Here is a 24,590-nt window from a genome sequence, read left to right on the forward strand (position 1 = left end):
TGAGATTCCTAGTTAGGGGACGCCAGAGTCACACGTTGAAGGGTGTAAGCCAGCTGGTGGGGAACAGGATGCGGTGGTCTCCATCACATCTAGGGGCACACTTCTTTTTTTGTTTTTTAAATTAAATTATTTTACTTAAATTCAATCAGCCAATATACAGCACATCATTAGTTTCAGAGGTAGTGTTCAAGAATTCATCAGTTAGGCCCGCGGGTCTTTACACAAGATCTAAGAGCTGGAACTGGGGAGGGGCTTTGTCGAAAAGTTACCTGGGGCGTAAGTGTGTCTTCCACTGGCAACAATTAGCATGCTCTATTCAGAAAAGGGGGGGGGGTTGGGGAACATCCCACTGGGTGACACAGGGGTGCTAGTGGAAGGCAGAGGGATATCCCTCTGGTTATTAGGCCACAGAGATTTTTCTTCTCAGACGACCACCTGGGGCTATTTCACTCTGGTAAGATGTGTTAAAATCTTAGGGACCCTCCTGGTGGGGAGGAAGGGGACGCTGGAGGACAACACCATTTCCTCTGGAGACAGAAACATCTAACAGGGGGCGTCTCTCTGTGGCTTTATTTACCTGATTATCAGGGCTTCCATGAGGAAATCCAGTTCGTCCTGTTCAGAACACACCTCAGGCAGCGTCTGGGTACAGAAGGGGAGGGTGGAAAGGAGGAGGAGGCTGTGAGCCGCAGGGGTAAGAGGGTGTGTGGTCCAAGAGCTGAGGCCATAGAGACTGCCGGCCAAGATCAGGGCCATGATGGAGCCGCCTCTTACCTTTACGGCCACTTGCAGGGGGCTCGGGTCGCTGGGCACTCCAGACACCTGACCCTCATACACCTCCCCAAACGCACCGTGGCCCAGTCCCCTGTGCAAAGGAAAAGGCAAGGTCAGGCAGAGGGGGCGGGGTGGGGGCCAGGAGAAAGGCACACAAGAGGCAGGGGGTTTCCTGCAAACTGAGGAGTAACACCCTCCACCTGGCTTTGCCATACAGTGCCAGGCCTCCCCTGCCTTATTGTTCAATGAAGACGAACTAGGTTTTTGATATCCGTCAGGGTCATAGGGGTGAAGAGGACAGGGCCCTGCCCGGGGAGAGGCTCCCACTTCTTGGGGAGGGACAGATCCTTGGCAGACATTCCTGTAGAGTGTGCTCAGTAAATGATGGAGGAAGGCATGGGGTGCCCTGGAAGCTCAGAGGAGGACACTTTGCTCCACCTGGAGAATGAGGGGCCGAGAAGACTTGAGAGGGGGCGCTTCAGGGGACTTCAAGGAATGTTCTGGTTCCCTGTCTTGCTCTCCATTCATTGTGCAAACCCCGTGAATATATGGGGTGTTAAACAGTTAAATACCTCTCCAAATGGCCCTAAGCATTAAACCTGGGAGGGCTGGAACTGCCCTGAGGGGTGGTTGTGCTGGCCTCCTGCGGCTGGAAAAATCCATGGTGTGGGGATGACCATCCAGCCTGAACTCCTCCCACACCCGCACCACCCCGGAGTACAGTGGCAGGGGGGCACTCACCGGATGAGGGTGATGTTTTTCCGAGGCACCTCCTTCAGGTCACTGATGGACGAGGTCTTGCCAGCAAAGCAGTAGTTGGGGTTGTAGTCAGTCATGATGGTCGAGGTACGGAGCTTGCTCAGCTTATACTCGGGGCTCTGGAGCTCCATCTGCATGGCCTGCAGCTCCTGGTGTTTCCGGCGGTACACTACAGGCAGATGAAGGTTAGCTACAACGTGGCCTGGGCCAGGCAGCCTGGCCCTTGAAGCCCAGCATGGGCTACCTCCTCCAGGAAGCCTTCCTGGATCTCCATCTCCTCCTCTGGGATCTGAACATTTCCATCACACTTAGTGATTCTAACAAATAATGAAATGAATTCACCAACGTAAAATGGCTTTGAAAAACTCTACCGGTGCAAGTGACCATCATTGCTGCTGTTACTATATATCTGTGAGAATATTCCGTGGGGCCAAGTCCGTTGGGACACAGGATGAAACTGTGATGCACAGCGTGGATTGTGTTTTGAAAGCCCAGTGCCCCCAGTTATGGGCCAGGGCAAGTGAGTCGACGGCTGTGTATTCAGGCCCCTCCTCTCTCAAATGGACCAAGCATGCTCAGAGCGTCAAGTGAGGATTCAGTGAACTAAAATGTGTAAATCACCTGGCATGTGGTGTGCAACAAGCGTTAGCTTTCATCATCCTGTCCCTTTGAAAGATGGCATCATATGGGACTTACGCACCCCTTACCAGCCCCCAACTGCCCTAAAGGGGCTGGTCTGAAAGCGCTGCCGGTACTGAGCCTTCCCCTCTGCCTTCCTTCATGTCCCTGCCCACCTGCCCTGGGCACCTCCCGCAGTGAGAGCCTGGCTGGACAGCGCCGAGACCTCTCCGCTCACCTTGGCTCACAGGCCTAACAGAAATACTGAGAAGCCAACTTTGCATTGCCTGCTTGATGTGGGGATGGGTGAGGCTGGAGGTGTTCTCTGGGGAGTGAGCCAAACCCTATGTCCCCTGAAGCCCTTTGCACTATGTCTGGCGGCAGCTGGAAGTGAACTCTGGGGTTGGGGGTAAGCTTTGGCTACTGTGTCCTCCTCAGCAGAGTGCCTCTAGAAGGCTCTAGGGGGAGGTCAAGGAGTGGAAGCGGCAGTTCAGCTAGGAAACAGAAGTGGTGCTGGGGGCTGGGGCAGGGGGCTTCTGTTTCAGGCTGGCCTGGGCGGCCCTAATCACCCCCCACCCACAGTGACACCTCTGCCTCCATGGCAAAGGCTGAATGTTGCTCTGTCTCACCAGATCTGCCTTCCTTGGCCCCTTCCACACCCCTCCCGCCCCGCCCCTGGAAGCCCCAGGGCTCTGGCACACTCACCAATCATGATGCCGGAGAAAGCCAGGACCAGGGCGGCCACGAGGGCTGAGGTCACGACGGACAGGACCAGTGAGAGTGGCAGGTGGGGCTCTGGGGTGGGGGATACTGCAAGAAAGGTCCCCATGGAGCACCGGTGACCATGCTGGTCATCCTCGGTGCTAGCTCCAAGGCAGAAATACCCTCCCTCTCCAGGACAAGCACCACCTGCTCCTTCCAGACCCTGAAGGCCTTCTTTTGCAGAGGGCCAGGGGCAGGAAATGGGCTGATTCTGGTTAACAAATTTTAATAGCTTCTGGGTGGAGGAAACATGTGACAGGGATAAATGTCAAATTCTGGACATTGATCCCAAACATTAACTGCACAATGGCAGGATGACAGGGGGACCAGTGGTGGTTATGGAAGAGATTCAGAGGCCTGAGGTGACCAGTACAGACTCTGTACGACCCTGGCACAGAGGGGACCCATCAGGAACACTTGGAGGCTGAGTTACTGCCTGGGGCCCCCAGAGCACTGGGCCCAGACTGACGGGGGTGGGGGGGTCTGGTTGCACTGGGATCCCCTGTCTGGTCCTGGACAAGACATCTCGCATGGACACTGGTCACCAGAATACTCACAGACGTGGGACACAGATAGGGAAGAGACATAAAACTGTCCTGTGTGAACTGATGGAAGCAAATGGGTTTTTTTCATCTGGAGACTTGCAGGAGGAGGACACAGCTCTGTCTTCCAACCCCTGCAGCGCCTGAGAGGTTCTGCAAGTAGCAAACCTCAGGGTGGAAATGGAAAGGCACAGGATGCAACTCTGGCACTCTTGACGGATCAGCGTGCCTTGGGAGTGCGAGGTCCCTGGCACTGGGGGTGTTCCAGTGCAGGCAGGATGGCCCCTTGGTGGGGATGTGAGGGTTGATGCCCTGAGTTAGGGGTGGGATGAGACAAGTGAGGGGTCCTTCATGAGCCCCTACCTGCCTTTCACACACAGGACAGTCTGCCCAGTCCTCAGAGCACCCGTGTTGGGGCAGTCAGACGGGTCAGAGCGCTGACAAAACTGCATCTGGGGCGTCCCAGATGGTGAAACTAGCCGCAGCCCCTGCGGGTTCACACTCTGGGCCCCTTCCCTGTCACCGCCCTCACGTCCCTCCTACCGATGCAGGAGACGCCATCCTCAGCCAGCACTGTCCCGTGATCACAGAAGCAGATGACCTTGTGGCTTTCTGGGTCCATGTGGCACTCGTCTCCCTCACAGTGGCTGCAGTTTAGATAATGCTTAATATTCACTTCCCCGTGGCCCTCCATCACTGGTGACAAGAAGGGAGGATCAGCTCTGGGTTGAGGCGGAGAAGACCACCCCGTACCCCATTTCCGGCCTCTGTGCTCTATCGCCAGCTGGTCAGTGTGGGTTCTCTGGCTCCTGTCCCTACGTCCCACTGCCACTGAAGCACCAATGTGTGGAGGGACATCCCTGATGCATCTGAAGGAGCTCAGACAGAGGACATGTGGCTCATTTTTGTGGGCAGATGGAAGGGTCCAAGTGCGTGACCCTCGGGCCGGCTGGCGCCGGTAAGGGGACTTCTGCGGCAGCGTTTTCTAGAACCAGCCTGCCTCAAAGTCAGTCTTCCGTCTTCACATCCATCTCAGACCACACATCCTGACTCCCAGAAAACTTGCCGAGATGAGCCCTGGGAAGACTTGCCTGTGAGGGACCCGTAATCATGCCTTTGGGTCTTGGACTCGCGTCCGTGGCCCTGACGTTCTATCTGGGTGGGAGAACTGGCCTGAGGAGGTCACTCCTGCCGCCTGGCAGAGGGGATACCTTTTAAAGCTGGGGTGTACAGGATGCCCAGCGGACTGATGAAGGAAACCCCGTCCTCCCCGTCCATCTCGGGGTCATTGTTTGAGGCCGCGTTGCCGCCTGTACCAAACCAGAGAAGGGTTTAACCCAGAGAGGCAGGGGGCCCAAGTCTTGACACATTTGCACACCAGCGGGGCATGCAGGGGCCTCAGGGTGGTGAAGGGCCTGGTGGGGGGGTGGTTGGGGAGGGAAGGGAGCCCTGGGGCACAGGGGTGGCACTTGGGGTTTGGCATCGGGTTCCCTCCAGGTCCAGGCTAGCTCCCACCGGGGAGTCCCCAGCACTGCACTGGGGCTGCTGGGAAGCAGGTCAGGTGAACAAGAATCAGAAGGGGTCTGGTGTCCTCAGGCTGGACTAGCCACTCGGTACCTCTTTCAGAACTGGCCAGGCCACTAGCATTGAGGAGTTGCTCTCCAGTCCCATGGGGTCAGGGTGGGACATGGGGGGATGGGCCTCTGTGCCTTCAGGCTCCCGTCCCTCCTTTCGGCTGGACTGGGTATCTTTGGGCTCCCCCCTCAGGCTCCTCCCGCCCACCCAGAGTTTGGAAGAGAAGAGCGTCTGGTTAACACAAGCATCTGACACACAGCGTAAAGCAAAACACAGACAGAACATCACGGTGCGTGCATGCGTCATGTCCTAATCTGTGGGGATGATGGAGCCGCCCAGCCCCCCAGCTTCCCAGCCTCCCAGCCTCCCAGCCTCTCGGCTTCAGAAGGCTCTTGTGCTCTGCTCTGAAGCTCGGAGGAGGGCTGGGCCAGTGGCGGGCTGCTGGCTGGCGGGGTGGGCTGGGGCTGCCCATCAGCATGGAGAGGGCAAAGTTCTGGAAGCTGGTGGGCTGGGGTAGGGAAGGGAGAGGGAGCCTGTGAGGCTGGAGGCCACCAACCAGGCCCTCAGGGAGGGAGCTGGCTTGGCAAAGACTTAGGCCAGCCATCCAGAGGGAGGCACAGGCCCGGGGAGTGTGGCCTCCAAGGTTCTCGTGCCAGTGCGACTTCAGGGCTGGCTCAGAGAATAGTCTAGGTAATCAAAGCCCTTTATCATTGGCTTTGGGACAGGTGGGCATCGAGAACACACGAGATCTTGAGGCTGTTGCTATGGAAGCCTTGAGGCAGGATGCTGGCTCGAGAGCCAACACCCTGCCTCTGGCTGGTCCTATGGGGCTGAGAGGAAGGCGTGCACGGTGACATCACAGTCCACACTTGGGGTGGGCCAGGGGAGGGCAGGCGAGGGGCAGGGACAGGACGGGGAATGCCTAGGACTAAGAAGGGAGGGAGTGACACCTTGAACACGAATCATCTTTACCTATATATCCTCCGCCTCCTCCACCTGAGGAGCACCCCCCGCCACCCCCTCCGAAACCCCCTCTTGTCTCCCACCCCCACTTCTTCATGGCCTGGGGGCAGGAATGTCCTCCGGTGGCACCCTCCAGCAAAGATTTTCCAGACCAGAGCAAGGAAGTATTATCATTCCAGCCACCTCCACCACCTGTAGGAAGAGACGGAGAAAACCCCGAGTGAGAGGATTCTGGCTAGATTCGGTCACCAGGGCCAAGTAGGGCCTGGGGGCTTTGGAATCCACAGCTGGAAAAACAGGAGCGTGCCCTTTGCCCTGGTGAGATCTGCTTTGGCCACAGCCGTGTGCATCCAGTTGGGACCATGCTTCAGACCCACTAAGTCTTTGGATCACAAGCTGGGGAGAATGCTTGGTTAGGGGTGGAGGAGTTGTGGGGGGGGCAAGCAGCTTGACAACTAAACTCATTCCTCTGCCTTCTTTCCATGCCCCCAACTCCTGAAGTGCTGGGACTTTGTTTCATTGATGCTTTGCATCCCAACAAGAACGGGGACCTGCCAGTCCTTGGACAGCCAACTATCAAAATCCTGCTGGGCTCACTGCAGTGGAGTTCCTTTGCAGGAATCCTGGACTAGGTCGGACAACCTAATGGGCTTCATTTTTACTAGCTCTGAGACCCTGGGCAAGGACTTCCCCATTCCGAGCCTCAGTCTCCTTATCTGTAACTTGGGGATAGTAAGACTTGCCTTATTGGGTCGATGTTGGAATCAAAGGAGACTATGCATGCAAAATGCTTCCCAAACCACACGACATGTAGGGATGTCTGGGCATAGGAGGTACAACACGTGTGCAGAGGGCTTCACACTCTGAAGCTTCTTCTTGCTTGGCTGCTTCTAAGTTGCTGCTCCAAGGGGGGCAGGGAAGATGGGGGTGGAGAAGGGGCTGGGGAAGGGGTGGGCAGGACCCTTGTGATGACAGCCACTGGAGCTGTGCTTCCCAGTGCCTGGGGCTGCTTTGAGCTCTTGCAGAGGAAATGCTATTTACAGAGCTGAGGTTCAATGCAGCTTTATCTTAAGGCCACAGGCTAACCACAATCAACCTCTCCTGCTGGCCCCTTGAGATTCCAGGACTCCTTCTGTCTCCCCCTATGTTGCTTCATATGACATGCAACAGGCAGTCTACTCCAAAAGCTGCACAGTACTTTCTGTTCCTGCACTTGGTAGGTGGTGAGGACCTGGAGAAACAGCAGCGCGTGGGTCTGCAGAACCCCGAGGGTTAGCTAGCCTGGAAGGGGCATCTGGAAGAATGGGTGGCAGAGATTCTTCTGGACCCTGAGCGGGCAGCAGAGGGATGTCTAGGTGGGGGAAGCTGAGCATGGAGATCACTATTGTGCTAGAGAGGAGGAGCTGGGTTGTAGGAAAGGAGGCCAAGGTCAGGAACAAGCTCAGTCTAGAAGAGGGACGATCAGAACAGAATGGAAACCCCCAGGCAAATCAGCTTTGGAAGCTGCAGGGCTGTGGCACCTGGCTGGGGTTTCAAGCAGCTGGCCTTCCTTCTGCCTGCTGGAGGGCAGCATGTGGGCCTTTCAGGGCTGTTGGTGTCTCGTGGCAAAGGGAAGGCCCCTCAGCAACATTTGGCACCTACAGTGGGCCATGAGCATGGTAAATAAATCAGGATGACCCAGCCCTCTCTCCCCTGTGCCCTGCACGGGTCCGGGCTGAGGGGTTTCTGACCCCCTACTCCGTCTTAACAGCTTCTAAGCAAATGTATGCGAAAGAAAACAATCCACGTAAAGAGAAAAACAAAGCAACCGCAATGATGTTTTTTAAAAATGAGTATGAAACAGTGCGGCTGCTCTGAGAAAACCATCCACCAACTCTCTGAGCTCGCTGACTCTTCTGTAGAATGGGAATAATCACTTGGAAAGCCCCACAGGGCAATTCTGAAAAGCAGATGTGGAGGGGCTCCGGGGGTTATTCCCTGCTGCCCCGGCGGGAGGGGTGCCAGGAAGAGCACTGGATCACCCTCTCCAGGGCCGCACCCTCCGTGTCTACCCTTCCTCCTCTTCTAGCCGTCTCTCACTTGAAGGGGAAATTTGAGCATTTGTTTGATTGACCTTGAATCTTAAACGCCTCCAAAGATCCTTGGTCAGATTGTGGAGAAAAGAAAATCCAAAAACGAACTGCATTTTCTCTTCAGACGTGGCTGGCTTCGGAGGAGTCAGAATTCACACCCCTTCAGGGTTGGTCTCTGACTTCTGTGCGGCTGGCTCGCCCTCGCGAGCACGGATTGCCAAGCTGGGGAGATTCCTGGAAGAGCTTCCCCGGGGAGATGTGCCAGCTGGTAGCCCAGCGCCTGGAGGCACCGACCACAGGACCTTGACTCTGCCCACACTCCTTCCACCTGCTCGAGTCCAGCTGCATTGGAGGAAGCCCAGGGCAGCTGGGCTGCCGGTCCCAATACGGCCGCCTGGCTCCCTTCCTTGCTCAGTGACCTCTGCAGTTCGAACCCCATGTCAGCAAAGATGCCTCCAGGTCCCCAGGCTGCGGCCTGGCCTTCCTCCCTTGATGTGGGTACCGGTATCCAGAGCTGCCGGCTTCTCAGGTACCAGCACCCGAGACGCAGGCGTGTGAGGGCGCGGCCGAGGGAGCTCAGGCCATCCCCGGGCCTGTCCTGGGGAGCGCGGCCTCGGCGCCTTACCTGCCGCTCCGGAGTTGCCGTTCAGCCCCAGGACCGAGGAGTTATTCTCCAGTCTCTCTGGGTGGAACGTGTCTGTCTTGGCGCCGTAGGCCCTGCCGCCCCCGCCGGCTGCAATGATCAGGGGCACTGGCACGCCGTCCTTCATCTGCCCGGGGAGATGGGGAGATGGGAGACTGAGAAGGTGAGCCGGACCCCCACTCTGGGGACCCTGAGCCACTTCGGTGCTTAAAGTGTCTGAGTATTTGCTGGGCTGCGGGGGACATCCCTGTGGTCTGGAGGCTGCGACCATCCGCCCTCTCCTACCCCAGCTCCCGTGTCCCTCGGGGTTCAGTCAGAGGAGCAAAAGCACCGGGAGATCGAAACATCCACCAGGAGGTGGGACGGATCTTACCTGAAGCTTCTGACACTAGCCTCAGAGGACTGGGTGCTGGTGCTTAGAAGCGTCTCTCTGCTCCCTCTTACCTCCCCACTCTCCGGGTCTCTGGCTCTGACCTCTACAGCTTCAAGGTTAAGCTCCCAGCATCCCTGTCACAGTGGGAGGACCCAGAAAGAAGCCTTTGCCTGCTTTTGCTCCCGTCAGAAAAGCCCAGCTCGGCACAGGGGAGGCACCGTGGGACCCTTTGGAACTCTGAGGTAGCAACGGCAAGGCCTGTGTGGGGACAACGGGCTGGTATGTCAGCAAGAGAAGAACCTGCCTTTTCTCCGACAGGCAGGGACCCCTACATTCCTCTGGGCCTCACTTTGCTCATCTTCAGATGGGGCTAAGGACACCTGAGGCATTCCATTCTCAGGGTCCCACATGATGGATCCATGACTCACGGAAGTCACTGCCCATGGCGTGCTGGCACAGCTGGCACACTTACCTTAAATACGTAGGTGGCTCCACCTCCTCCTCCGCCCCCTCCTGCCCACTCATGCACACTTCTGTTCACGCGGATTTCTTCTTCTATCACGTTGTTCTCTCCAATGCAGACTTTCTGGATTAATCGGTTTGTCTGTAGAAACAAAAAGCACCTCAGGTTTGTAAGCTCAAGTTTCTCTCCTTCCCGGCACACAGACCTTCTATGCTTCATGATAGGCTCTGACCATCTCTCCAATAGCTTACAGTTGAGTTGAAGAGACAAAAATAAATACATATATATATGTATATATGCACACACAAGCACACACACAGATTATACATACATATATATATATATATATATACAACTGTCACTAGAGAGTATTAGAGAAGGACCATAGGATAGCTTAGATAGAAAATGCATGGGAAGTTGGGGGACACCGAGCAACTTTGTGCTGATTGGTGATCAAGGAGGACTGCCTGTAGGAGGTGGTGTTTAGTTGGGCTTTGAAGCATAGGGAGATTTAAAAAATAGAGAATGGGGGAGAGTTAGAGCATTCCAGGGGAAGAGAGTAGCATGAACCCAGAGAGAAGTAGATGAGAGGGGAATGTGGGGAAAAGCAGAAGGAGTCTCTTTGGTTTAGAAAAGTCCACTTTAGGACAGAGAGACAGTCCAGGAGGACCTGTTAGGATCCTCTGGACTCTGAAGAGGGGATGACAAAGGCCTTAGATGGTGAGGTAAGGCTGGAGGGAGTGTAAATGTGAATGGGTAGGGGAATTCAACTGGACGGTCAGATAATGGCCAGAAGCCTTGAATACAATCAGACTTAAATCTCTAGGCAGTGGTGAGCCACTGAAGGTTTTTTGAGAAGTGGCTGTTTTGAAGGATCAATGGAAGAAAGCACAGCAGTGGGAGGCCAGGCTCAGCTTTATTCCCAGCCCATCTAGGGGAAAATCATTTCTCCATTTTAAACATCTCTTCTCTCCCATCTGGGGTCCCATACCTTTGCCTCCAGAAATCCCCCGACGCAGCCCTAAATGGAGCTTTCTGTGTCCATCACAGAGAACAGGATGTGACCCCAAGAATCTGCAGACACCCCTGGGCAACTGAAGAGGAGGTGCTCACCCTCTCTGACTTCCAAGTGTGGAATGGGAATACAGACACCACAGGCTGTACCTACTCAGGATGGTACAGAGAGGTGTCTAGGATAGCGTCTCATGTGTTAAGGACTGCATAAACAGCTGCTGTTGTTTTACTTAGATTCACTTCTGGGCCCACACATGGTCCTGGTGTGGGCCCAGGCATCTAGGAATCCCTGGGGGTGTGCAGAAAATCCCCATGATACAGGGGATCCCTGAAATAAAGAGGGCAGTCCTTCAGGAAGAGCAGGTCGGCTTGTCAGGCACAACAGCTAAGAACGCTCCAAACATCCACCCGACTTCAGAGGAAAATGGCTTTGCTTTCACTTATTAGAAAAAAGGCCGATAAAACATCACATTTCCATTGAATGCTGCTGTGTAACCAGCCAGTGGACATGGCAATTCATCTTGAGCCACTCCTTATGCTAAAGCACTCAGGGGTGCCGGCAATGAGTACTAGAGAAATTTCCAGATAAATAGCCAAGATGCAATTTGTTTTATGGCATTTTGGATTTAATGATGGAAATCATTTGATATTTTTTAGAGTGGATTTAGTGTGGGTGGAAGGTTCTGAATTGCTATTGTAGAGAGCTGACATTTCTCTTGTGTGTGTGCAGTGCTGTCCAGGTTGGGGGGTGGTGCTGGGGAGGAGCAGTGGGAGAAACCCTGCTAACTGCTGCCTGGGGTGGGCATGAGAGGCTGGAGGCATGTCCGGAGGGCTGAGCCCAGGGGCAGGGAACCCAAATACGGTTTGCCCACTGGGCAGGGTCCAATCTGGCTTCTTGACTGGGTGTGCTGGAGATTTGCTGAGCCACGTTGGGTGAGGCACCTCACTTCCCTGGACCTGCCTCCTCCTGTGTAAATCGAGCAGCTGTCCAGTCTGAGCCAGTGGTACCAAGAAGGTCTATCCCTTCAGACCCTGCTCTCTTCCTCCTCTCTGTCCAACAGCAGTGGGGTCTCCACCTTGGGGGATGCCCTCTTCCTGTGAACAGAATCTGCAGATGGCTGAAGATTGCAGGAGTGGGAAGAAGGAAGCAGTCAGGCTGGGGAATGGTCTTTCCTCTAAATAGAGCCCAGGCTCACACCCATTCCCCGCTGCCCCTGAGCAGCTCCTCTAAATTGGGTGGGAGAGGCGAAGAAGGATGGATTCTCAGTCTGCCTCTTGCTGGACCCAGCAGCAGCATTTGGCAGACCTGATCATGTGTCCATGGTAAGACTTTCTTCACCTGACTTTCAAGAGGCCACATCCTCTGGAATCTCCTCTGACCTCCATGGCTCCTTCCCCTCAGCCTCCTCTGCTCTTCTTTTCCCTGACCTCTAGATGTTGGGGGTCCCTGGGGCTCAGCCCTTCATCTTCCTCTTAATCAGTACTGCTCCCTAGTCAATCTTATTCCAGCTCAATTTTATGTTGACGTCTCCCAAACTTCTATCTCCACTCTAGACCTCGTTCCTCAAGTCCAGTGGCCCATCTCCGTTGATTACCAGAAATCTCCACCTGGCTGTCCTCCAGATCTCTCCTGAGCTTGCCCCCACACCTGCTCCATCCACAGCATTCCCAGTTCAGGTGATGGCAGCTCCTTCTTTGCAATGGCTCAGGTACAATTCTTGGAGTCATCCTTGATCCTTTCTTTGTCTCAGTTCTTCATCTAGATGGGCAGATTTTTTTTTTTTGATTTTGCGTTCCAAATATGCCCAGAATTCGGCCACTGTTGCCATCTTCGTCCCAGCCACCGTCATCTCTCTCCTGGACTAATGCAGCAACCACTGAATTCATTGTGCTGCCTCTTTCCTTGGTCCTAAGTGAGCTATTCGCTGTACTGAGGCCAGAGTGAGTCTTATAATATGCAAATCACAGCAGCTCCTTCTCCCACCTTATTCCCACTTTTAGGGCCAAAACTGTCCTATGGCTTCAAAATGTCCTTATGGTAGCCTGATCACCTCATCTCTCACCTATTCTTCCTCTTGCTCCACCCCCCTCCCCGGTGTTCAAGAATAAACCAGGAACTCTCCCAGCTCAATGCCTTGGCTTCTGCTTGGCTAGCATCCCCAGATATTTTCCTGGTTCGATTCCTTTCAGGACTCTGCTCAGCTGTCATTTGTTCACTAGGCTTCCCTAGATCACCCTATTTACAATTGCAACCTGCCCTACACACCTGACTCTTGTTACCCTACTTCTGTTCACTAGAACACTTGCACTTCTGGGCATTCTGATGGACTGATATTTACTAGTCATTGTTCATCCCTCCTCCCCCAGTGGGAACATTAGCTTCTTCAGAGCAAAGATCTTTCTTTCGTTCATGGATTTATTTCAAGATGCTAGAACAGTGACTGGCGCATTGATAGATATTTGCTGAATACATTCGAATGACTTGGAGGCTGTCTGGGTGTGGGCTGACCGCTCACAATTTTTACCTTGTGAGTGATGGTTGTTGTGAAATTTAACATTTAGACCAGTGGTTTTGCTCACCTGGAGATATCTGGCAATGTCTGGACACAATTTTGATTGTTAATACTTGGGATGCTATTGGCATTGGGTAGACAGAGGCCAGTGGTGCTGCTAGAGAGGCTGCAGTACCCATGACAGTCACTCACAACAAAGACTCACCTATTCCAAAATGTCAATATTGTGGATGTTAAGAAACCCATACCATCAGATCTGGGGGTCATGCCAACAGATGAGGCTTAAGAGGAATTGGAGAAGCTACAGGAGCTGAAGGGGTTTCCAGCAGCTGGAGCCCATCCCAGGCGCAGGTGTGGCCAGGCACATAGAAAGAGTGACTCCATGCAGATGTGCCGTTGAACCAGGAAAGCTGCCAAGTCCTGCAGTTTAATTCTTAGAGAGCACTCCATTCTTTAGAGGATCCTCTCTAGGCATCATTCTTCTGCCTACCGAGGACTGGAGGTTGAGGTAGTGCCCCAAAAGGTCTTTCTTTCTCTCTTTCTCCCAGTGACTCCTGAAGGTCAATGTGTGGAGCTCGGGGAAGACCCATGCCCAAGTGCCCCCCCTTCCCCTGCTATGCCCGGCCCCACCAGCAGAGGGGGCTGCCCTCCGTCCCTGGCTGAGAATGGGCTTCAGAACTCTCCCTGTGCATTCATGAAGTTTGAGAGCAAGTAGGTTGATTAACAAGATGATAAAGTGGAGCAGCCCTGAGGAACAAGTAGATTACAATTGAATTAAAAAAAAAGGACTTGGTCCTGTGAAAAGACATAACTGATTACAATCCAATCAAGTAAAAGTCCCTTGCAGAAGTCAATGCAATCGTTCTGCTTAGATGAAAGAATTACATTAGCACTCAATACATTCCTGTGGAAATTACAGCAGCCTGTAACTTAATGACTTAATATATTATATCAGGTTCGAAAGTCCTGATTATAGTTGCTAAATAAAAGTTGGATTCCAGACATTTCTCATGCGCAAGTGCTAAGCTTACTACTTTTGCTTTGTTTAAACCCTGTGAGGTGGGGATGGGGGGATGGGTGCCATCCTTTTCGCCTTGCTCTCAGACTGGTGCCCAGCTTTCAGGAGTCCTAAGTGTATTTTGTGGAATTGTACTGCTTTCTGTGCAGTCCTTGGTCCTACATCTGTCCCCCAAGGCTACTCATGAATAAGTTCTTGGAGAAGGGGCCCTCGGTCCTGGGCACTAGAACCCAGCTCCCCGCCCTGGCCCGATCCTAGGTGGAAATTATGATTCAGGTGAGGGTAGGGCCTCGCCTTACCATGCTGAGTTCCTACCAGGACAGCTCGGACAGCTTACACCGCCAGGATCCTGTCTCCTCCAACACAGACAAGAGGCAAACAACTGGGATGCCCGGTGCCTGCACTGTTAGTCTTCAGTGGCTCATTCTCCTGGCTATTTTATTTTACTTTTAAAAAGATTTTATTTATTTACTTGGGAGACAGAGAGAGCACACAAGGAGAGGGAGAGGGAGAAGCAGACTCCTTGATGAGCAGCAACCCCCAGCCCCGCAATGTGGGGCTCTATTCCAGGACCCCAGGACCATGACTTGAGCTGAAGGCAGCTGCTTAACCAACTAAGCCACTCAGGTGCCCCTCTCCTGGCCATTTTTGACCACTACTGGCTTTCTTCAGTCCTGTTGTTGGAGCGTGCCCTATTTCACAGGTGGATACCCCAATGGGGCCAGAAACCAGAATGGCAGGTTGTCTCTGGGACTGCAGAGGGTGGCAGTCTGGGTTGTCAGATGATGGGCTCTAAGGGGGGAAGGGGTGAAGGGCATAGGCCCCGAGGCCCAAGCCAGTGCGTGGCACAGCACAAGCAGGAGCTAGAGTCCTTACTCCGTGCTGCCTTGTGAGTGGCTTTGGAAAACTCCCTTCCTTTCTGTACTCTCAATTTTCTCATCTGTAAAATTTCTCATCTGTAAAATAATAACAGGGCTAAAGATGATGATGCCCTAGCAAAGAAGTTTAGGAAAACGGGTAGTCTGCTGAGAAGAACAACCATTTGCCCATTCAAGTAGGATCCGGTACTTTAGTTTTAAGGGTCATTCTTGAAACCCGTGCCTTAGCCTTGGTCCCTGTGGGGCTGTGAAATCCCAACAGCCATACCATCTTCTTTCTCATACAGCCCAATGGGCCTAGAGGGGCATTTGCAGGCAGAAGGAGGGGGTGAGTCCTGCCATCTGTGACTAGGAGCTCCCAGGAGAGTGTCCGGGCGTTGATGCCCTCGGGGGGGCTGTGTGGGTCGTGGGTAGTGTGGAGGGGAGGTCCCCACTCCTGACACTTACGCTGGGGCAGGCGTCTTCCCCCTGCTGCCCAACCAAGATGTACAATGTGTCGCCTTTCTCAAGGTTGAAGATGCCCAGCACAGACACGCCGTGGGACCGCATCATGGTGTTCTTCCCGCCTTTCCCACCAGCAGCTCCGTAGCCTGAGATGCTGCAACACAACAGAGCACATGAAGACTGACTCCCCTCCAGCCTGCCCCACAGCTATCCCTGGGGCTCAGTGTACCACCATCGTGGTCCTGAGGGTTCTCCCCCGCATCAGCCCCTGAGGTCGGCAAGCAGGCTTTCTCTTCCCACAGTCAGGAGAGGACAGTCTTGTTTATAGAGGGATAAGCAATTGTCTCATTCCCAGGGCTAGGGAGGTAAAGAACTAGGACAGGATGCAAGAGAGAAAGAGAGGGGGGAGGAGGAGAGAGGGAAGACAGGGAGAGTCTGTTTAACGTGGAGGGTGTGGGGGTGATGATTTCCTGAACACCCGGGATGTCCCATTATGGTTTCTCTCCCTATCCAAGATCAAAGGACTCATGTGACCTTAGACAAATGACTTAACTTTCCTGTTCCACATCTGTAAAATGGGGACAATAAGAGAATCTACATTCTAGCATGTGTGTATATGACATTAAAGGGGTTAAGACATGTAGCCATAGAATTGAGGCGGACACATAATAAGTTATCCCATAGTATTAGAAACAACAATAATATATATTATTACAACTTATGTATTATTATGATTAGTGGTGGAAGTAGCAGTAACTGATTTGATAAACTTTCCAAGTTTCCTCTCTGGGTCTAGACACAAGGAAGTCCCCTGTGGAATGGCCGAGGTGAGCAGTGTTTCTGAGCACAGACTATTTATTCCCATCCCACTAGCAACTCTTTCTAGAGCCATGTGTGTACAGAAAACAACCAGTCACGATGAACAAAAAAAGAGTGGGGGAGGCACAGGATTATTTTTATGTCCCTTAGATTGTTCAGATAGAGTCAGACAAGGATGGAAGGAGAAGAACTCAATTGAAGACGGCTACACACCAGTTACAAATGCCTCCTCAGAGACCATCTGCCAGGGAAAGGGACTCGAGAGGTTTTCGTGTCCCCATGTATTCAGATCCAAGGTCCTTTATGAAGAGCATTCAGGAAGAGATGCAAGGCAGTTTTGTACATGTGCACACGTGGTGGACCTGCTCCACCTGTAATTCTGGGAAATGTCCCATGTTCCAAGTGTGCGAGGGGCCTCCTGGGGGGCTCTCCTAAGGCAGAGCTTAGCCCCTCTGTGCAGAGAGAAGCTTGGAGGGCTGGCTGATTGCTACTGTGGCAGGTGAAGAACTGAGGTCTCCGTGGAATGCCAGAGAGTCTGATGTCTGTCACCCTCTTGGTGGCCAGACTCTGATGGGAGCTCAGTGAAAGCTGACATGGCTTAAGGCTGGGTGCCTAAGGGGAGATTGGAGATGGGCTTTAGCCCCTCATGGCACTTACAAAGAAACTGGAGAGGCAGTTATAGTTATGAAAAGAGAGGTCTCACCACAAGGGTGGCTATATTAGGGAGGCAAAAAGGCTCTGAGGTTCTAGGACCAGAGTGGACCATTTGCTAGCTGTGTGTCCTCCTGGAATCCCAGCCCCTTCTGCAGTCAAAGAAGGACCACATCTTCTCTGAACTCAGGGTAGTGGAGAGGTTCAAGATCAAAAAGAGATCATGAGTGCAAGCCCCAAGACAGCGACATATCTCTGCAAAAGTCAGGGCAGTCACGTGTTCGGGGCTTGGGAAGGGGACGGGACTGTGACAGGCATCGGAGCAGCAGCATGCCACTGCTTGACATTGGGGGTGGAGGTTTGAACTAGTCCTCATGGCAGAGAAGATAAACGGGTAGGACTCTCACCCACGCAGAAAGAGGTGGAAGGTGTGAGCAGAAGTGAAGAGGCAGGAAAGCCTCTGGTATGTGTGGCTACAGCAGGTGCTGGGCAGGGAAGTGAGAGGATGCAGGCCTGCAGAGCGGGGGACGGGCTAGTTCCTGAGCGTCCTACAAGGCAGGCATGAGGCATGACATCCCCCCATTAGCCATAGATAGTAGCTGTTAGTAATTCACCTGACAGCTGAGGACACTGAGGCTCAGAGAGACTAAGTAACTCATCTGTGGAAGACCCTGGTCCAAACCCCCATCCCCTCAAAGAGGCCATTTTCTCTCTGACATGCTGCTGCCAGGCTTATCTGGATGCACAACGAGGGTGGTCTGAGACGCTGCTGGCTCATCCTTGCTCCTGATGCAGAAATGGAGAAGGTGGCAAGGACTATTAAAAGGCTGAGGGAAAAGGAAGGCTTATTGGTGACAGGAAAGCAGCAGAATTATTTTGCTCAGAGGAGGGAAGCCTGGGGCAGGGGTGAGGGGTGGTGGGGTTCCAGGGATGGTCTGTGCAGACTCTAGAGATAGCGTGTGGTCGTACCCCCCACTCCTCCCCTCGCCTTGGTCCTGCTCACTGTTTCTGGGGCTTCATCAGGTTGCACTGAGAAAGGATTTGAGAAAATCCTTTCAATCTGAAGATGTGGTTTGGTTGGAAAACTGCTGCCTGAGACAGAGACCTTGTCCTGCCCATTTGTGCTACGGCTGAGAGGTAAGCCGTACCCTGCTCAGCCCTTCTGGCATCATTTGCATACCATTTGCATCAATCTGCATACATTATGAATCATTCTGAACTCTTGCACATGATTAAATTTAGCCAAATTATATTTTAGAAGTTGTTTGTCCCTGACTCCTTTTTCCTCCTGAGCCCTTCTTTCGTTTTTCTTCTGCTACCTCCGTACCCCAATATGGACCCCAGCCCCCAGCCCCAGCCAGGTCCAGTCCTAGGAAGTCCCAGGAGGTGAGTACTGAGTCATATACTGGGTGCTTTGTTGACTGTGTGCTTGGGGCGAGCTGGTAACCTCTCGGAGCCTCAGCTTCCCTACCAAGGGTAAAAATGAGGGCAAGGCCCCCTGCCCTCATGAGAGGAGAAGTAATGGATTGGAAAAGACTGCACGCTGGTGCCAAGTGCAAGGTGGGAGTCTGGGCTGGGGCAGCTCTACAGAGTGGCTAGCGGAGCGTGGCCACCAGCTGTCAACAGTTTTACCTTCCTGTGTTGGCCTCGGCACCACATTTCCAGCCTGGACTGGGGACTGACTTAAAGCCAGAGGAGCAGGAAACCGCCGGCCAGGATTAATTGCAGGAGAAGCAGCGCCTCCCCCGTCAGCCCTCTGAGGCCTGAAATCCCACCATAGAGCTGCACTTCTTTGGAAGTTTCTAGTCACTACTTACAATGCTGATCTCCTCTGGAGTGAGCTCTGCCGCAGCGAGAAAAGCATGGGCATGAGTGGAGATGGACTCCGCATCCAATTCCAAGCTGTTACCCAAGGCCAGGAGTGGGTGAGGCACCTCCCTCCCAGGCGCTGACCCCATACCCGACCCTGAGAGCTAGGAACTTCTTAAATTTTGTGCCTGAGGCACTTTGCTTATCTCTCCTGGTCCTGGCCCTGCCAGCATTACTCATTAGCTGTGTGACCTTTCGGTGAATTATTTACCCTCTCTGAGTTCCAATTAGTTTCCTTGTCCGCAAAAGGAAGATGATACTATCTACCTTGAAAAATCGTTGTGATGATTAAATGAGATAATACCTACAAGGGACCTAATTCAGCCCTTGGAGGGTAGTCAGTGAGCAATATAGCGGCTGCTGTTCTGATGCACCCCTGTAGGTAAGCCTGTCTGCTCCTCTTCTGGGGTGACTTCTAGGAGGGGGAAGCCAGTGAGTGAATGAGGCCTGGATTTCTAAGAACAGGACGATTGTTGGAGTGGGGTGTGGCCAGAGGAGCCTGAGGCCAAGGACCCATCTCTGTAGGGAACCGGCAGGGGCACAGGCGCCTTGGCACTTCTGAGGACCCCCTGAGTCCTACGAATCATGCTACACCAACTCATGCCAGAATAATAACCTCAGCCCGACTCTCCGAAGCGTCTCCCCCATCCCTTGTAAACTATTTATTTTTGATGGTTGACAAACGACAACAGATTAATATACCTGCCACTCAAGTGGGGAAAATGACTTACAGTGCTTCCAATTTACTGGAAATTACAAGATACTGTTCTTGACGAGCTGATGCTGTAATTTTTTTTTTGTTTTGTTTTGTTTTTCCTCATCTCAATTCATGCCCCCTGGTCAGAATGGATGTTTATTGGGTTTGCGTTTTGTATTATTGACTGTGAGCCATTGTTACCTGATGTAATTGAGTTGTGAATCTTTTTAAAATAAAGAATTAGCAGCAAATCAAAGTGGCTGCCTGCTGGATTCTGAAATGCAAGGGGGCTAGTGTGCGGCACAGTGTCAGCGCCACAGAGGGGACACTGGAGGAGGACCAACGGGAGTGAGCCAACCCCACTTGGAGATATGTGAAGCACCCCCATTCCTCTCCTGTACCCAACTCTGGGCTCTGCCTCTACTTCCCAGTGGGACCTTGGATGAGTCCCTTCTCTCCTTTGAGTCTGGGTTTTCTCCTCTACAAATCAGGGTGGTAAGACCTGCTGTGCCCATCCTAGCCCTCGGGGTTATTGTGGGAGGGTGTAAGCATTTGGTCAGTGGGAAATTTCTGTTTAGATGCATAGTTGCATTAGCTAGATGGGTCATTGGAGCCATCAGGAGACACTGTTGGGGGTGGGCGGTAAAGGGCCAGTGGTGGAGGCGCGTGCTTCTTGCAGCCCCAGCACTGTTCTGGATCACTCTAGTGAGCAAGGCTCATGGTTCGCTTCTTCCTCCAACCTTCCTGACCAGCGCAGCCCTAAGTGCCTGGAAATATCAGAGCTGGAAGGGATCTCAGTAACCTCTCTCTACAACCCCTCCCTCTACAGGTAGGGCCACTGGAGAGAAGGGGAAGCTCGGTTTCAAGGTCACGTGGCGTCAGTGGCAGTATTTGGACCCAAAGACCATGCTGCCCGCAGCCCATCAATCTTTGGGCAATCTCCCTGCCTCTGACTTTCCCTGCTCTGTGCTCCTCATGGTGATGGTTCTCTGCACAATTACTCTGGCAACTGATCATGCCTGTGACTCTCTTCTGCAGTTGTCTAGAACTTTATTGGCATTGTGGACTGTTTAAATCTTCTGCCCCTCAGTCTTTGCAAAGATGGTGAAGCCCTGGAGTTTCCATCCTCTCTGCAAGTCCTGCGGTGCCTGGTCAGTGACCGGCACACAGTAGGAGCTCCACGGCTGTTTGTGGATTGGGTGGAATGACGGTGCCATCCAGCTGCTCACACCGGTCCCTGGAGCCAGGTGAGGAAATGAGTGTCAGTGATGGAGACCATCAGGAACAGCTGTGGTCCAGGTCAGCCGGCAGGATTTGGTGGCTCCAGCTGGGACCCTGGGACCTCTTGTACACTATGTCTGAGGAACAAGTGAACCATGAGAGAACTGCCATCAGGAGCTGTGGGCCGTGCTTGACAAATGTTTTTATAAATGATCTGTGTGTGTGTGTGTGTGTGTGTGTGTGTGTGGCGGTGGAGAGGATGGAGGGCTAGGAGGGATGCTGAGCCCTAGGGAGGCGGGACGGCAGGCAGCGGGGAGAAATGGAGGGATGGACAGGAGAAGAAGGCAGGGAAGGTGAGAGGTGGTCGCCGAATCTACTGAGTGGGCACCTTGTGAGGTGCGTCTCAGAGTCGCACAAAGTCCCCAGCAGTCTATCTCCACCCGGTGGTGAGGCTGAGACTTCCACCTGCCCCACATCCCTGCCCTTCCTGTGTCCCACTTTGGCCACCACTGCCACGGGCACACTCTAGACATTGCCACTTGGAGCTGTGACCCAGAAATCTCCCTTCGGCAGGTGCTGCTCTGGCTATTGCCCTAATCCTTGTCTGACCTTCTCCACCAAGCTCCTTGAGATGGTAACTGTCGGTCTTGTCCTGTTTCAGCTCCCAGGCACGGCTGTCATCAGGGCTCTACCTACACCCACCCCCTCCGCCCAGTCCTGCATTCAGGCTGAGGCCACCTCTCAAATGCTTCCAGGCCCCGTTGGGCCCCCCTGTGTGCAGCTCCCCGCCCTGGCTTAGCTCTTTAGGACTCTGCCCTGGCCGCCTTCCTGGGCTCTCTGGCCTCCAGGCTCGCTTCTCTCCCAAGCTGGCACCAGGGGGAGCCAATGGCATTTGGGATGAGAGGCTCCAGCCCCAGGGGCTGCTTCCTCCTCTTCTTTGTGTGCCGGCAACTCTATCACCTTCAAGACTCTTGAGCTCAAGCTCCATCTCCCTGGGGAAACCATTCGAGAACTCAGGCCCTTCCCCCATCAGCAGTGCTTGATGTAAACCTCCACTGTAGTTGTTTCTACATCCCCCTGAAATGCTTTGTTTCTATGTCTAAGACCCATCCCCCCCCCAAACACACCTCTGTCCTTGGTTGGGGCTCCTCCTAGGCAGAGAGTGGATCTTGTGAGCCTTTGCATACTTAGCGTCAGGCACAGTGTCCTACGATGTGCTGCATGTGGTCCACTGAGGTCTGATAAGCAGGAGGGGCTCGGGTCTGGACACCGGGACATGTGTACTTGCAGGGAGGGAGAGCATCACTGTTTTGACAAAGGAAATGGCAACTCCAGGGCCAGGGGAAGCCCAAGGCAGGAAAGCAGGGAGCTGGGGGCAGATGGGGTTTAGGTGTTGTCCCTGAGCCCCTTGCCCCCTCAAGCCTGCTGTTTCTAGCTCCCCAGCCTCTTTTTCCTCTCCCTTTTTCTGGGTTTCTTCCTTTGTGGTGGTAGGCAAAGGAGTGGAGGGTGGGAGATGGACCCAGGATATCTGACCGGAGAAGTCCTGAGGAAGGCCCCAGGCAATGATGGCCCCACCCTGGCATACAGTAGGCATATGGGAAGTGTCACCTCTCTTTCCTTCGACTCTTTGATCAGTAGTAAAGAAATCACCTGGAACAGTAATAATGCCAGGCCTCAGGTAGCAGCCAGACAGCACTAGCTGAGCACTCACACTCTTGCAGGAACAGGGTGAGGTCATAAGAAATGCTCCCACCCTTTCTTACCTTTTTCTCACCTCTTGAGAAAATATGATGTATCCTCTGTTTTTCTCACTAGATCAACTGCACTTAACTAAACAAGAATTAGTCAATATGGAGAAAAGGAGAAAAGGTCTTCCAGAAAGAGGGCTTCTCAACATGGATATTTTGACTTGGGGACCGTTTGATGTGGTCTAAAAAGCAAATCATAAAGCAGTCTGCTTCTTTGATACTAAGTTATATGATCAATGTGCATTGCTGTCCAAGCACTGAGCCTCATCCAGGGTCAACATCAGAAATAGCCGTTACAGCCTTTAAAGGGTCAAAAACAAACAAACAAACAAACAAACAAAACAAAAACCAAAAAACACCCAACCAACCTTAGGTTTCAAAAACAACAGCAAAAACCCAATGTTTTTCAGTTTTGACTCTTCCCTTTTTGATACGGTGCTATCTCAGGCTAGTTTTAAAAGCTCTGTGGATCAAAATATCACCTTTGCCAATGTGGACACTTTGAAGCGTCCTGCCTCAACAGCAAGATGGCCCCTTGTCCATGTTTCTAATGAGTATTCACCAGGCAATGCTGGGGGCTGTGAACTCAGTCTCAATATATCAGAGAGAAATAGAAATAGTTTACCGATTTGGGTCAGGGTTCTAGCAGTGAAGTGTGGCAATATGTGGCAATTCATGCAGATCAGAAACCTGGCTAGGCTTAGATGTGGCTGTGGTTAATAAAAAAAGGGGAAATGAATTAATCCTCATTTAATAAGTACAATTTGTCTGCCAGGTGAAATCTTTCGAAACATGAGGCCCCTCTGAAGAAGTCAGAAAAAGGTCCTTGGAAACAGAGAAGTCAGGAAGCACACTCTGTGGGATCAGTCTGTCCCTGGAGATGCTTTCTGGCCACTGCCTGATGCTCTCACTGCTCTGGCTGATTTCCTGGCCGGAGGGCCGGGGAACACCTCATGTGTGTAGGTGCTGTGTGAGGCCCTTGCATACAGCCTTCGCAACCAGCTGGGCAGATGCTAGAAAGCCCCGACCACTGCCTTTTACAGATCGAGAAACAGAGTCTCCAGGGATTAAATGACCTGCCTGAGTTGGAAGTGGGTCTGATTCATACTATCTCAGGGGGAGTGCAGCCCAAGAGTAACCCCCTACGTGGCACCTCCTATTTGTGGATCTTTGTGGGAGGGGCAGTAAGGGACTTTCAGCCAGTCTGGCTTGGGACTTGCCCTGAATGGGGATGGGACAGTGGGTCTTGTTGGGGGGCTTCTCTGCTTTCTTCTCCACGTATACAAGGGGATCTGCACGGAGAGGTGGGCCGGCCAGTATCCCTTCAGGTGGTGCGTTCCCTCCCAGGCTTTCATTTCCAGACACTTCCAGCAGGTGGGTGGTGCATGATTGCTATGTCTACTTCCCTCCTTCCCTCTCTTGTTCCTCTTGTCCCCTGCCTGCCCCTCAGAGTCCAGGTGTGGGTTTCAGTGGAAATAATACACAGGCTTTGAGCCAGAGGACTCTGGGTCTAAATTCCAGCCTGTCACTGCTTGTGTGGCCTTCGATCTGTTGCTAAGCTGCTAACTCTAGTTTCCCCTATGGAAACGAGGGAATATCAAGAATCATAGCAATGACATCTGCCTCACTGTTACAGGGGGAGAAATACTGAGGGTGAGTCCCCAGCAAACATTCATCTCCATCTATCTCTGACCTAGGGAACCTCAGCCAGGCAGGAAGGGGAGACCTGGCCTGCTCAGGGTGGCAGGTCCAGGGGTGGCTGGGTCTCTTCCACCATTACTGGGGATGTGCGGGACCTAGAGCAGCTAATCGGATTGCAGCCAAACCTTGTTATTGCATTCCTGCCCAGGATGTCATTTAAAAAGCACTTAGGGCTCTCCCCGAAATGCATTTGCACTGAGGTCCCAGGAGTGGGACTGCCTAGAAACCAGGGCAACCTGAGAAGTTCCTTTCCTTTCTGGGGGGCTGATGATGTGCTGGGAGCTGGGGACTGGGGGCTGAGGAAGGGGAAAGAGAGCTCACCTCCCACTGCATTCAGCATCGGGGGGTGGGGGGCATTTGCACCAACACTTTCATGATGGTGCTGCTTCCTGTGTAAGCCTGCCGTTTTCCCTGTGCCTCAGAAATCTGGGGTTGAAGGTGTTTTCTGGACTGCTCGTCTGTGGGGAGGCTCC

The 24,590-nt window shown here is 53.0% G+C and overlaps 1 protein-coding gene across 1 annotated transcript in view; it reads right to left on the bottom strand.

Annotated features, from left to right (window-relative positions):
- Positions 1-24,590, bottom strand: part of ALK (ALK receptor tyrosine kinase) — a 680,979-nt gene that overhangs the window by 28,623 nt on the left and 627,766 nt on the right. Inside the window, exons 13-22 of the mRNA XM_038561183.1 lie at positions 15,415-15,565; positions 9,554-9,685; positions 8,691-8,835; positions 6,003-6,185; positions 4,667-4,765; positions 3,999-4,151; positions 2,857-2,961; positions 1,516-1,702; positions 775-865; positions 578-642 (exon numbers count right to left, since the gene is read on the bottom strand). Coding sequence (XP_038417111.1) covers positions 578-642; positions 775-865; positions 1,516-1,702; positions 2,857-2,961; positions 3,999-4,151; positions 4,667-4,765; positions 6,003-6,185; positions 8,691-8,835; positions 9,554-9,685; positions 15,415-15,565 — 1,311 coding nt within the window. The remainder of the gene's footprint in view (positions 1-577; positions 643-774; positions 866-1,515; positions 1,703-2,856; positions 2,962-3,998; positions 4,152-4,666; positions 4,766-6,002; positions 6,186-8,690; positions 8,836-9,553; positions 9,686-15,414; positions 15,566-24,590) is intronic.

The sequence above is a fragment of the Canis lupus genome, chromosome 17 (genome assembly GCF_011100685.1).
Source record: "Canis lupus familiaris isolate Mischka breed German Shepherd chromosome 17, alternate assembly UU_Cfam_GSD_1.0, whole genome shotgun sequence".
Lineage (NCBI taxonomy): Eukaryota > Metazoa > Chordata > Mammalia > Carnivora > Canidae > Canis > Canis lupus.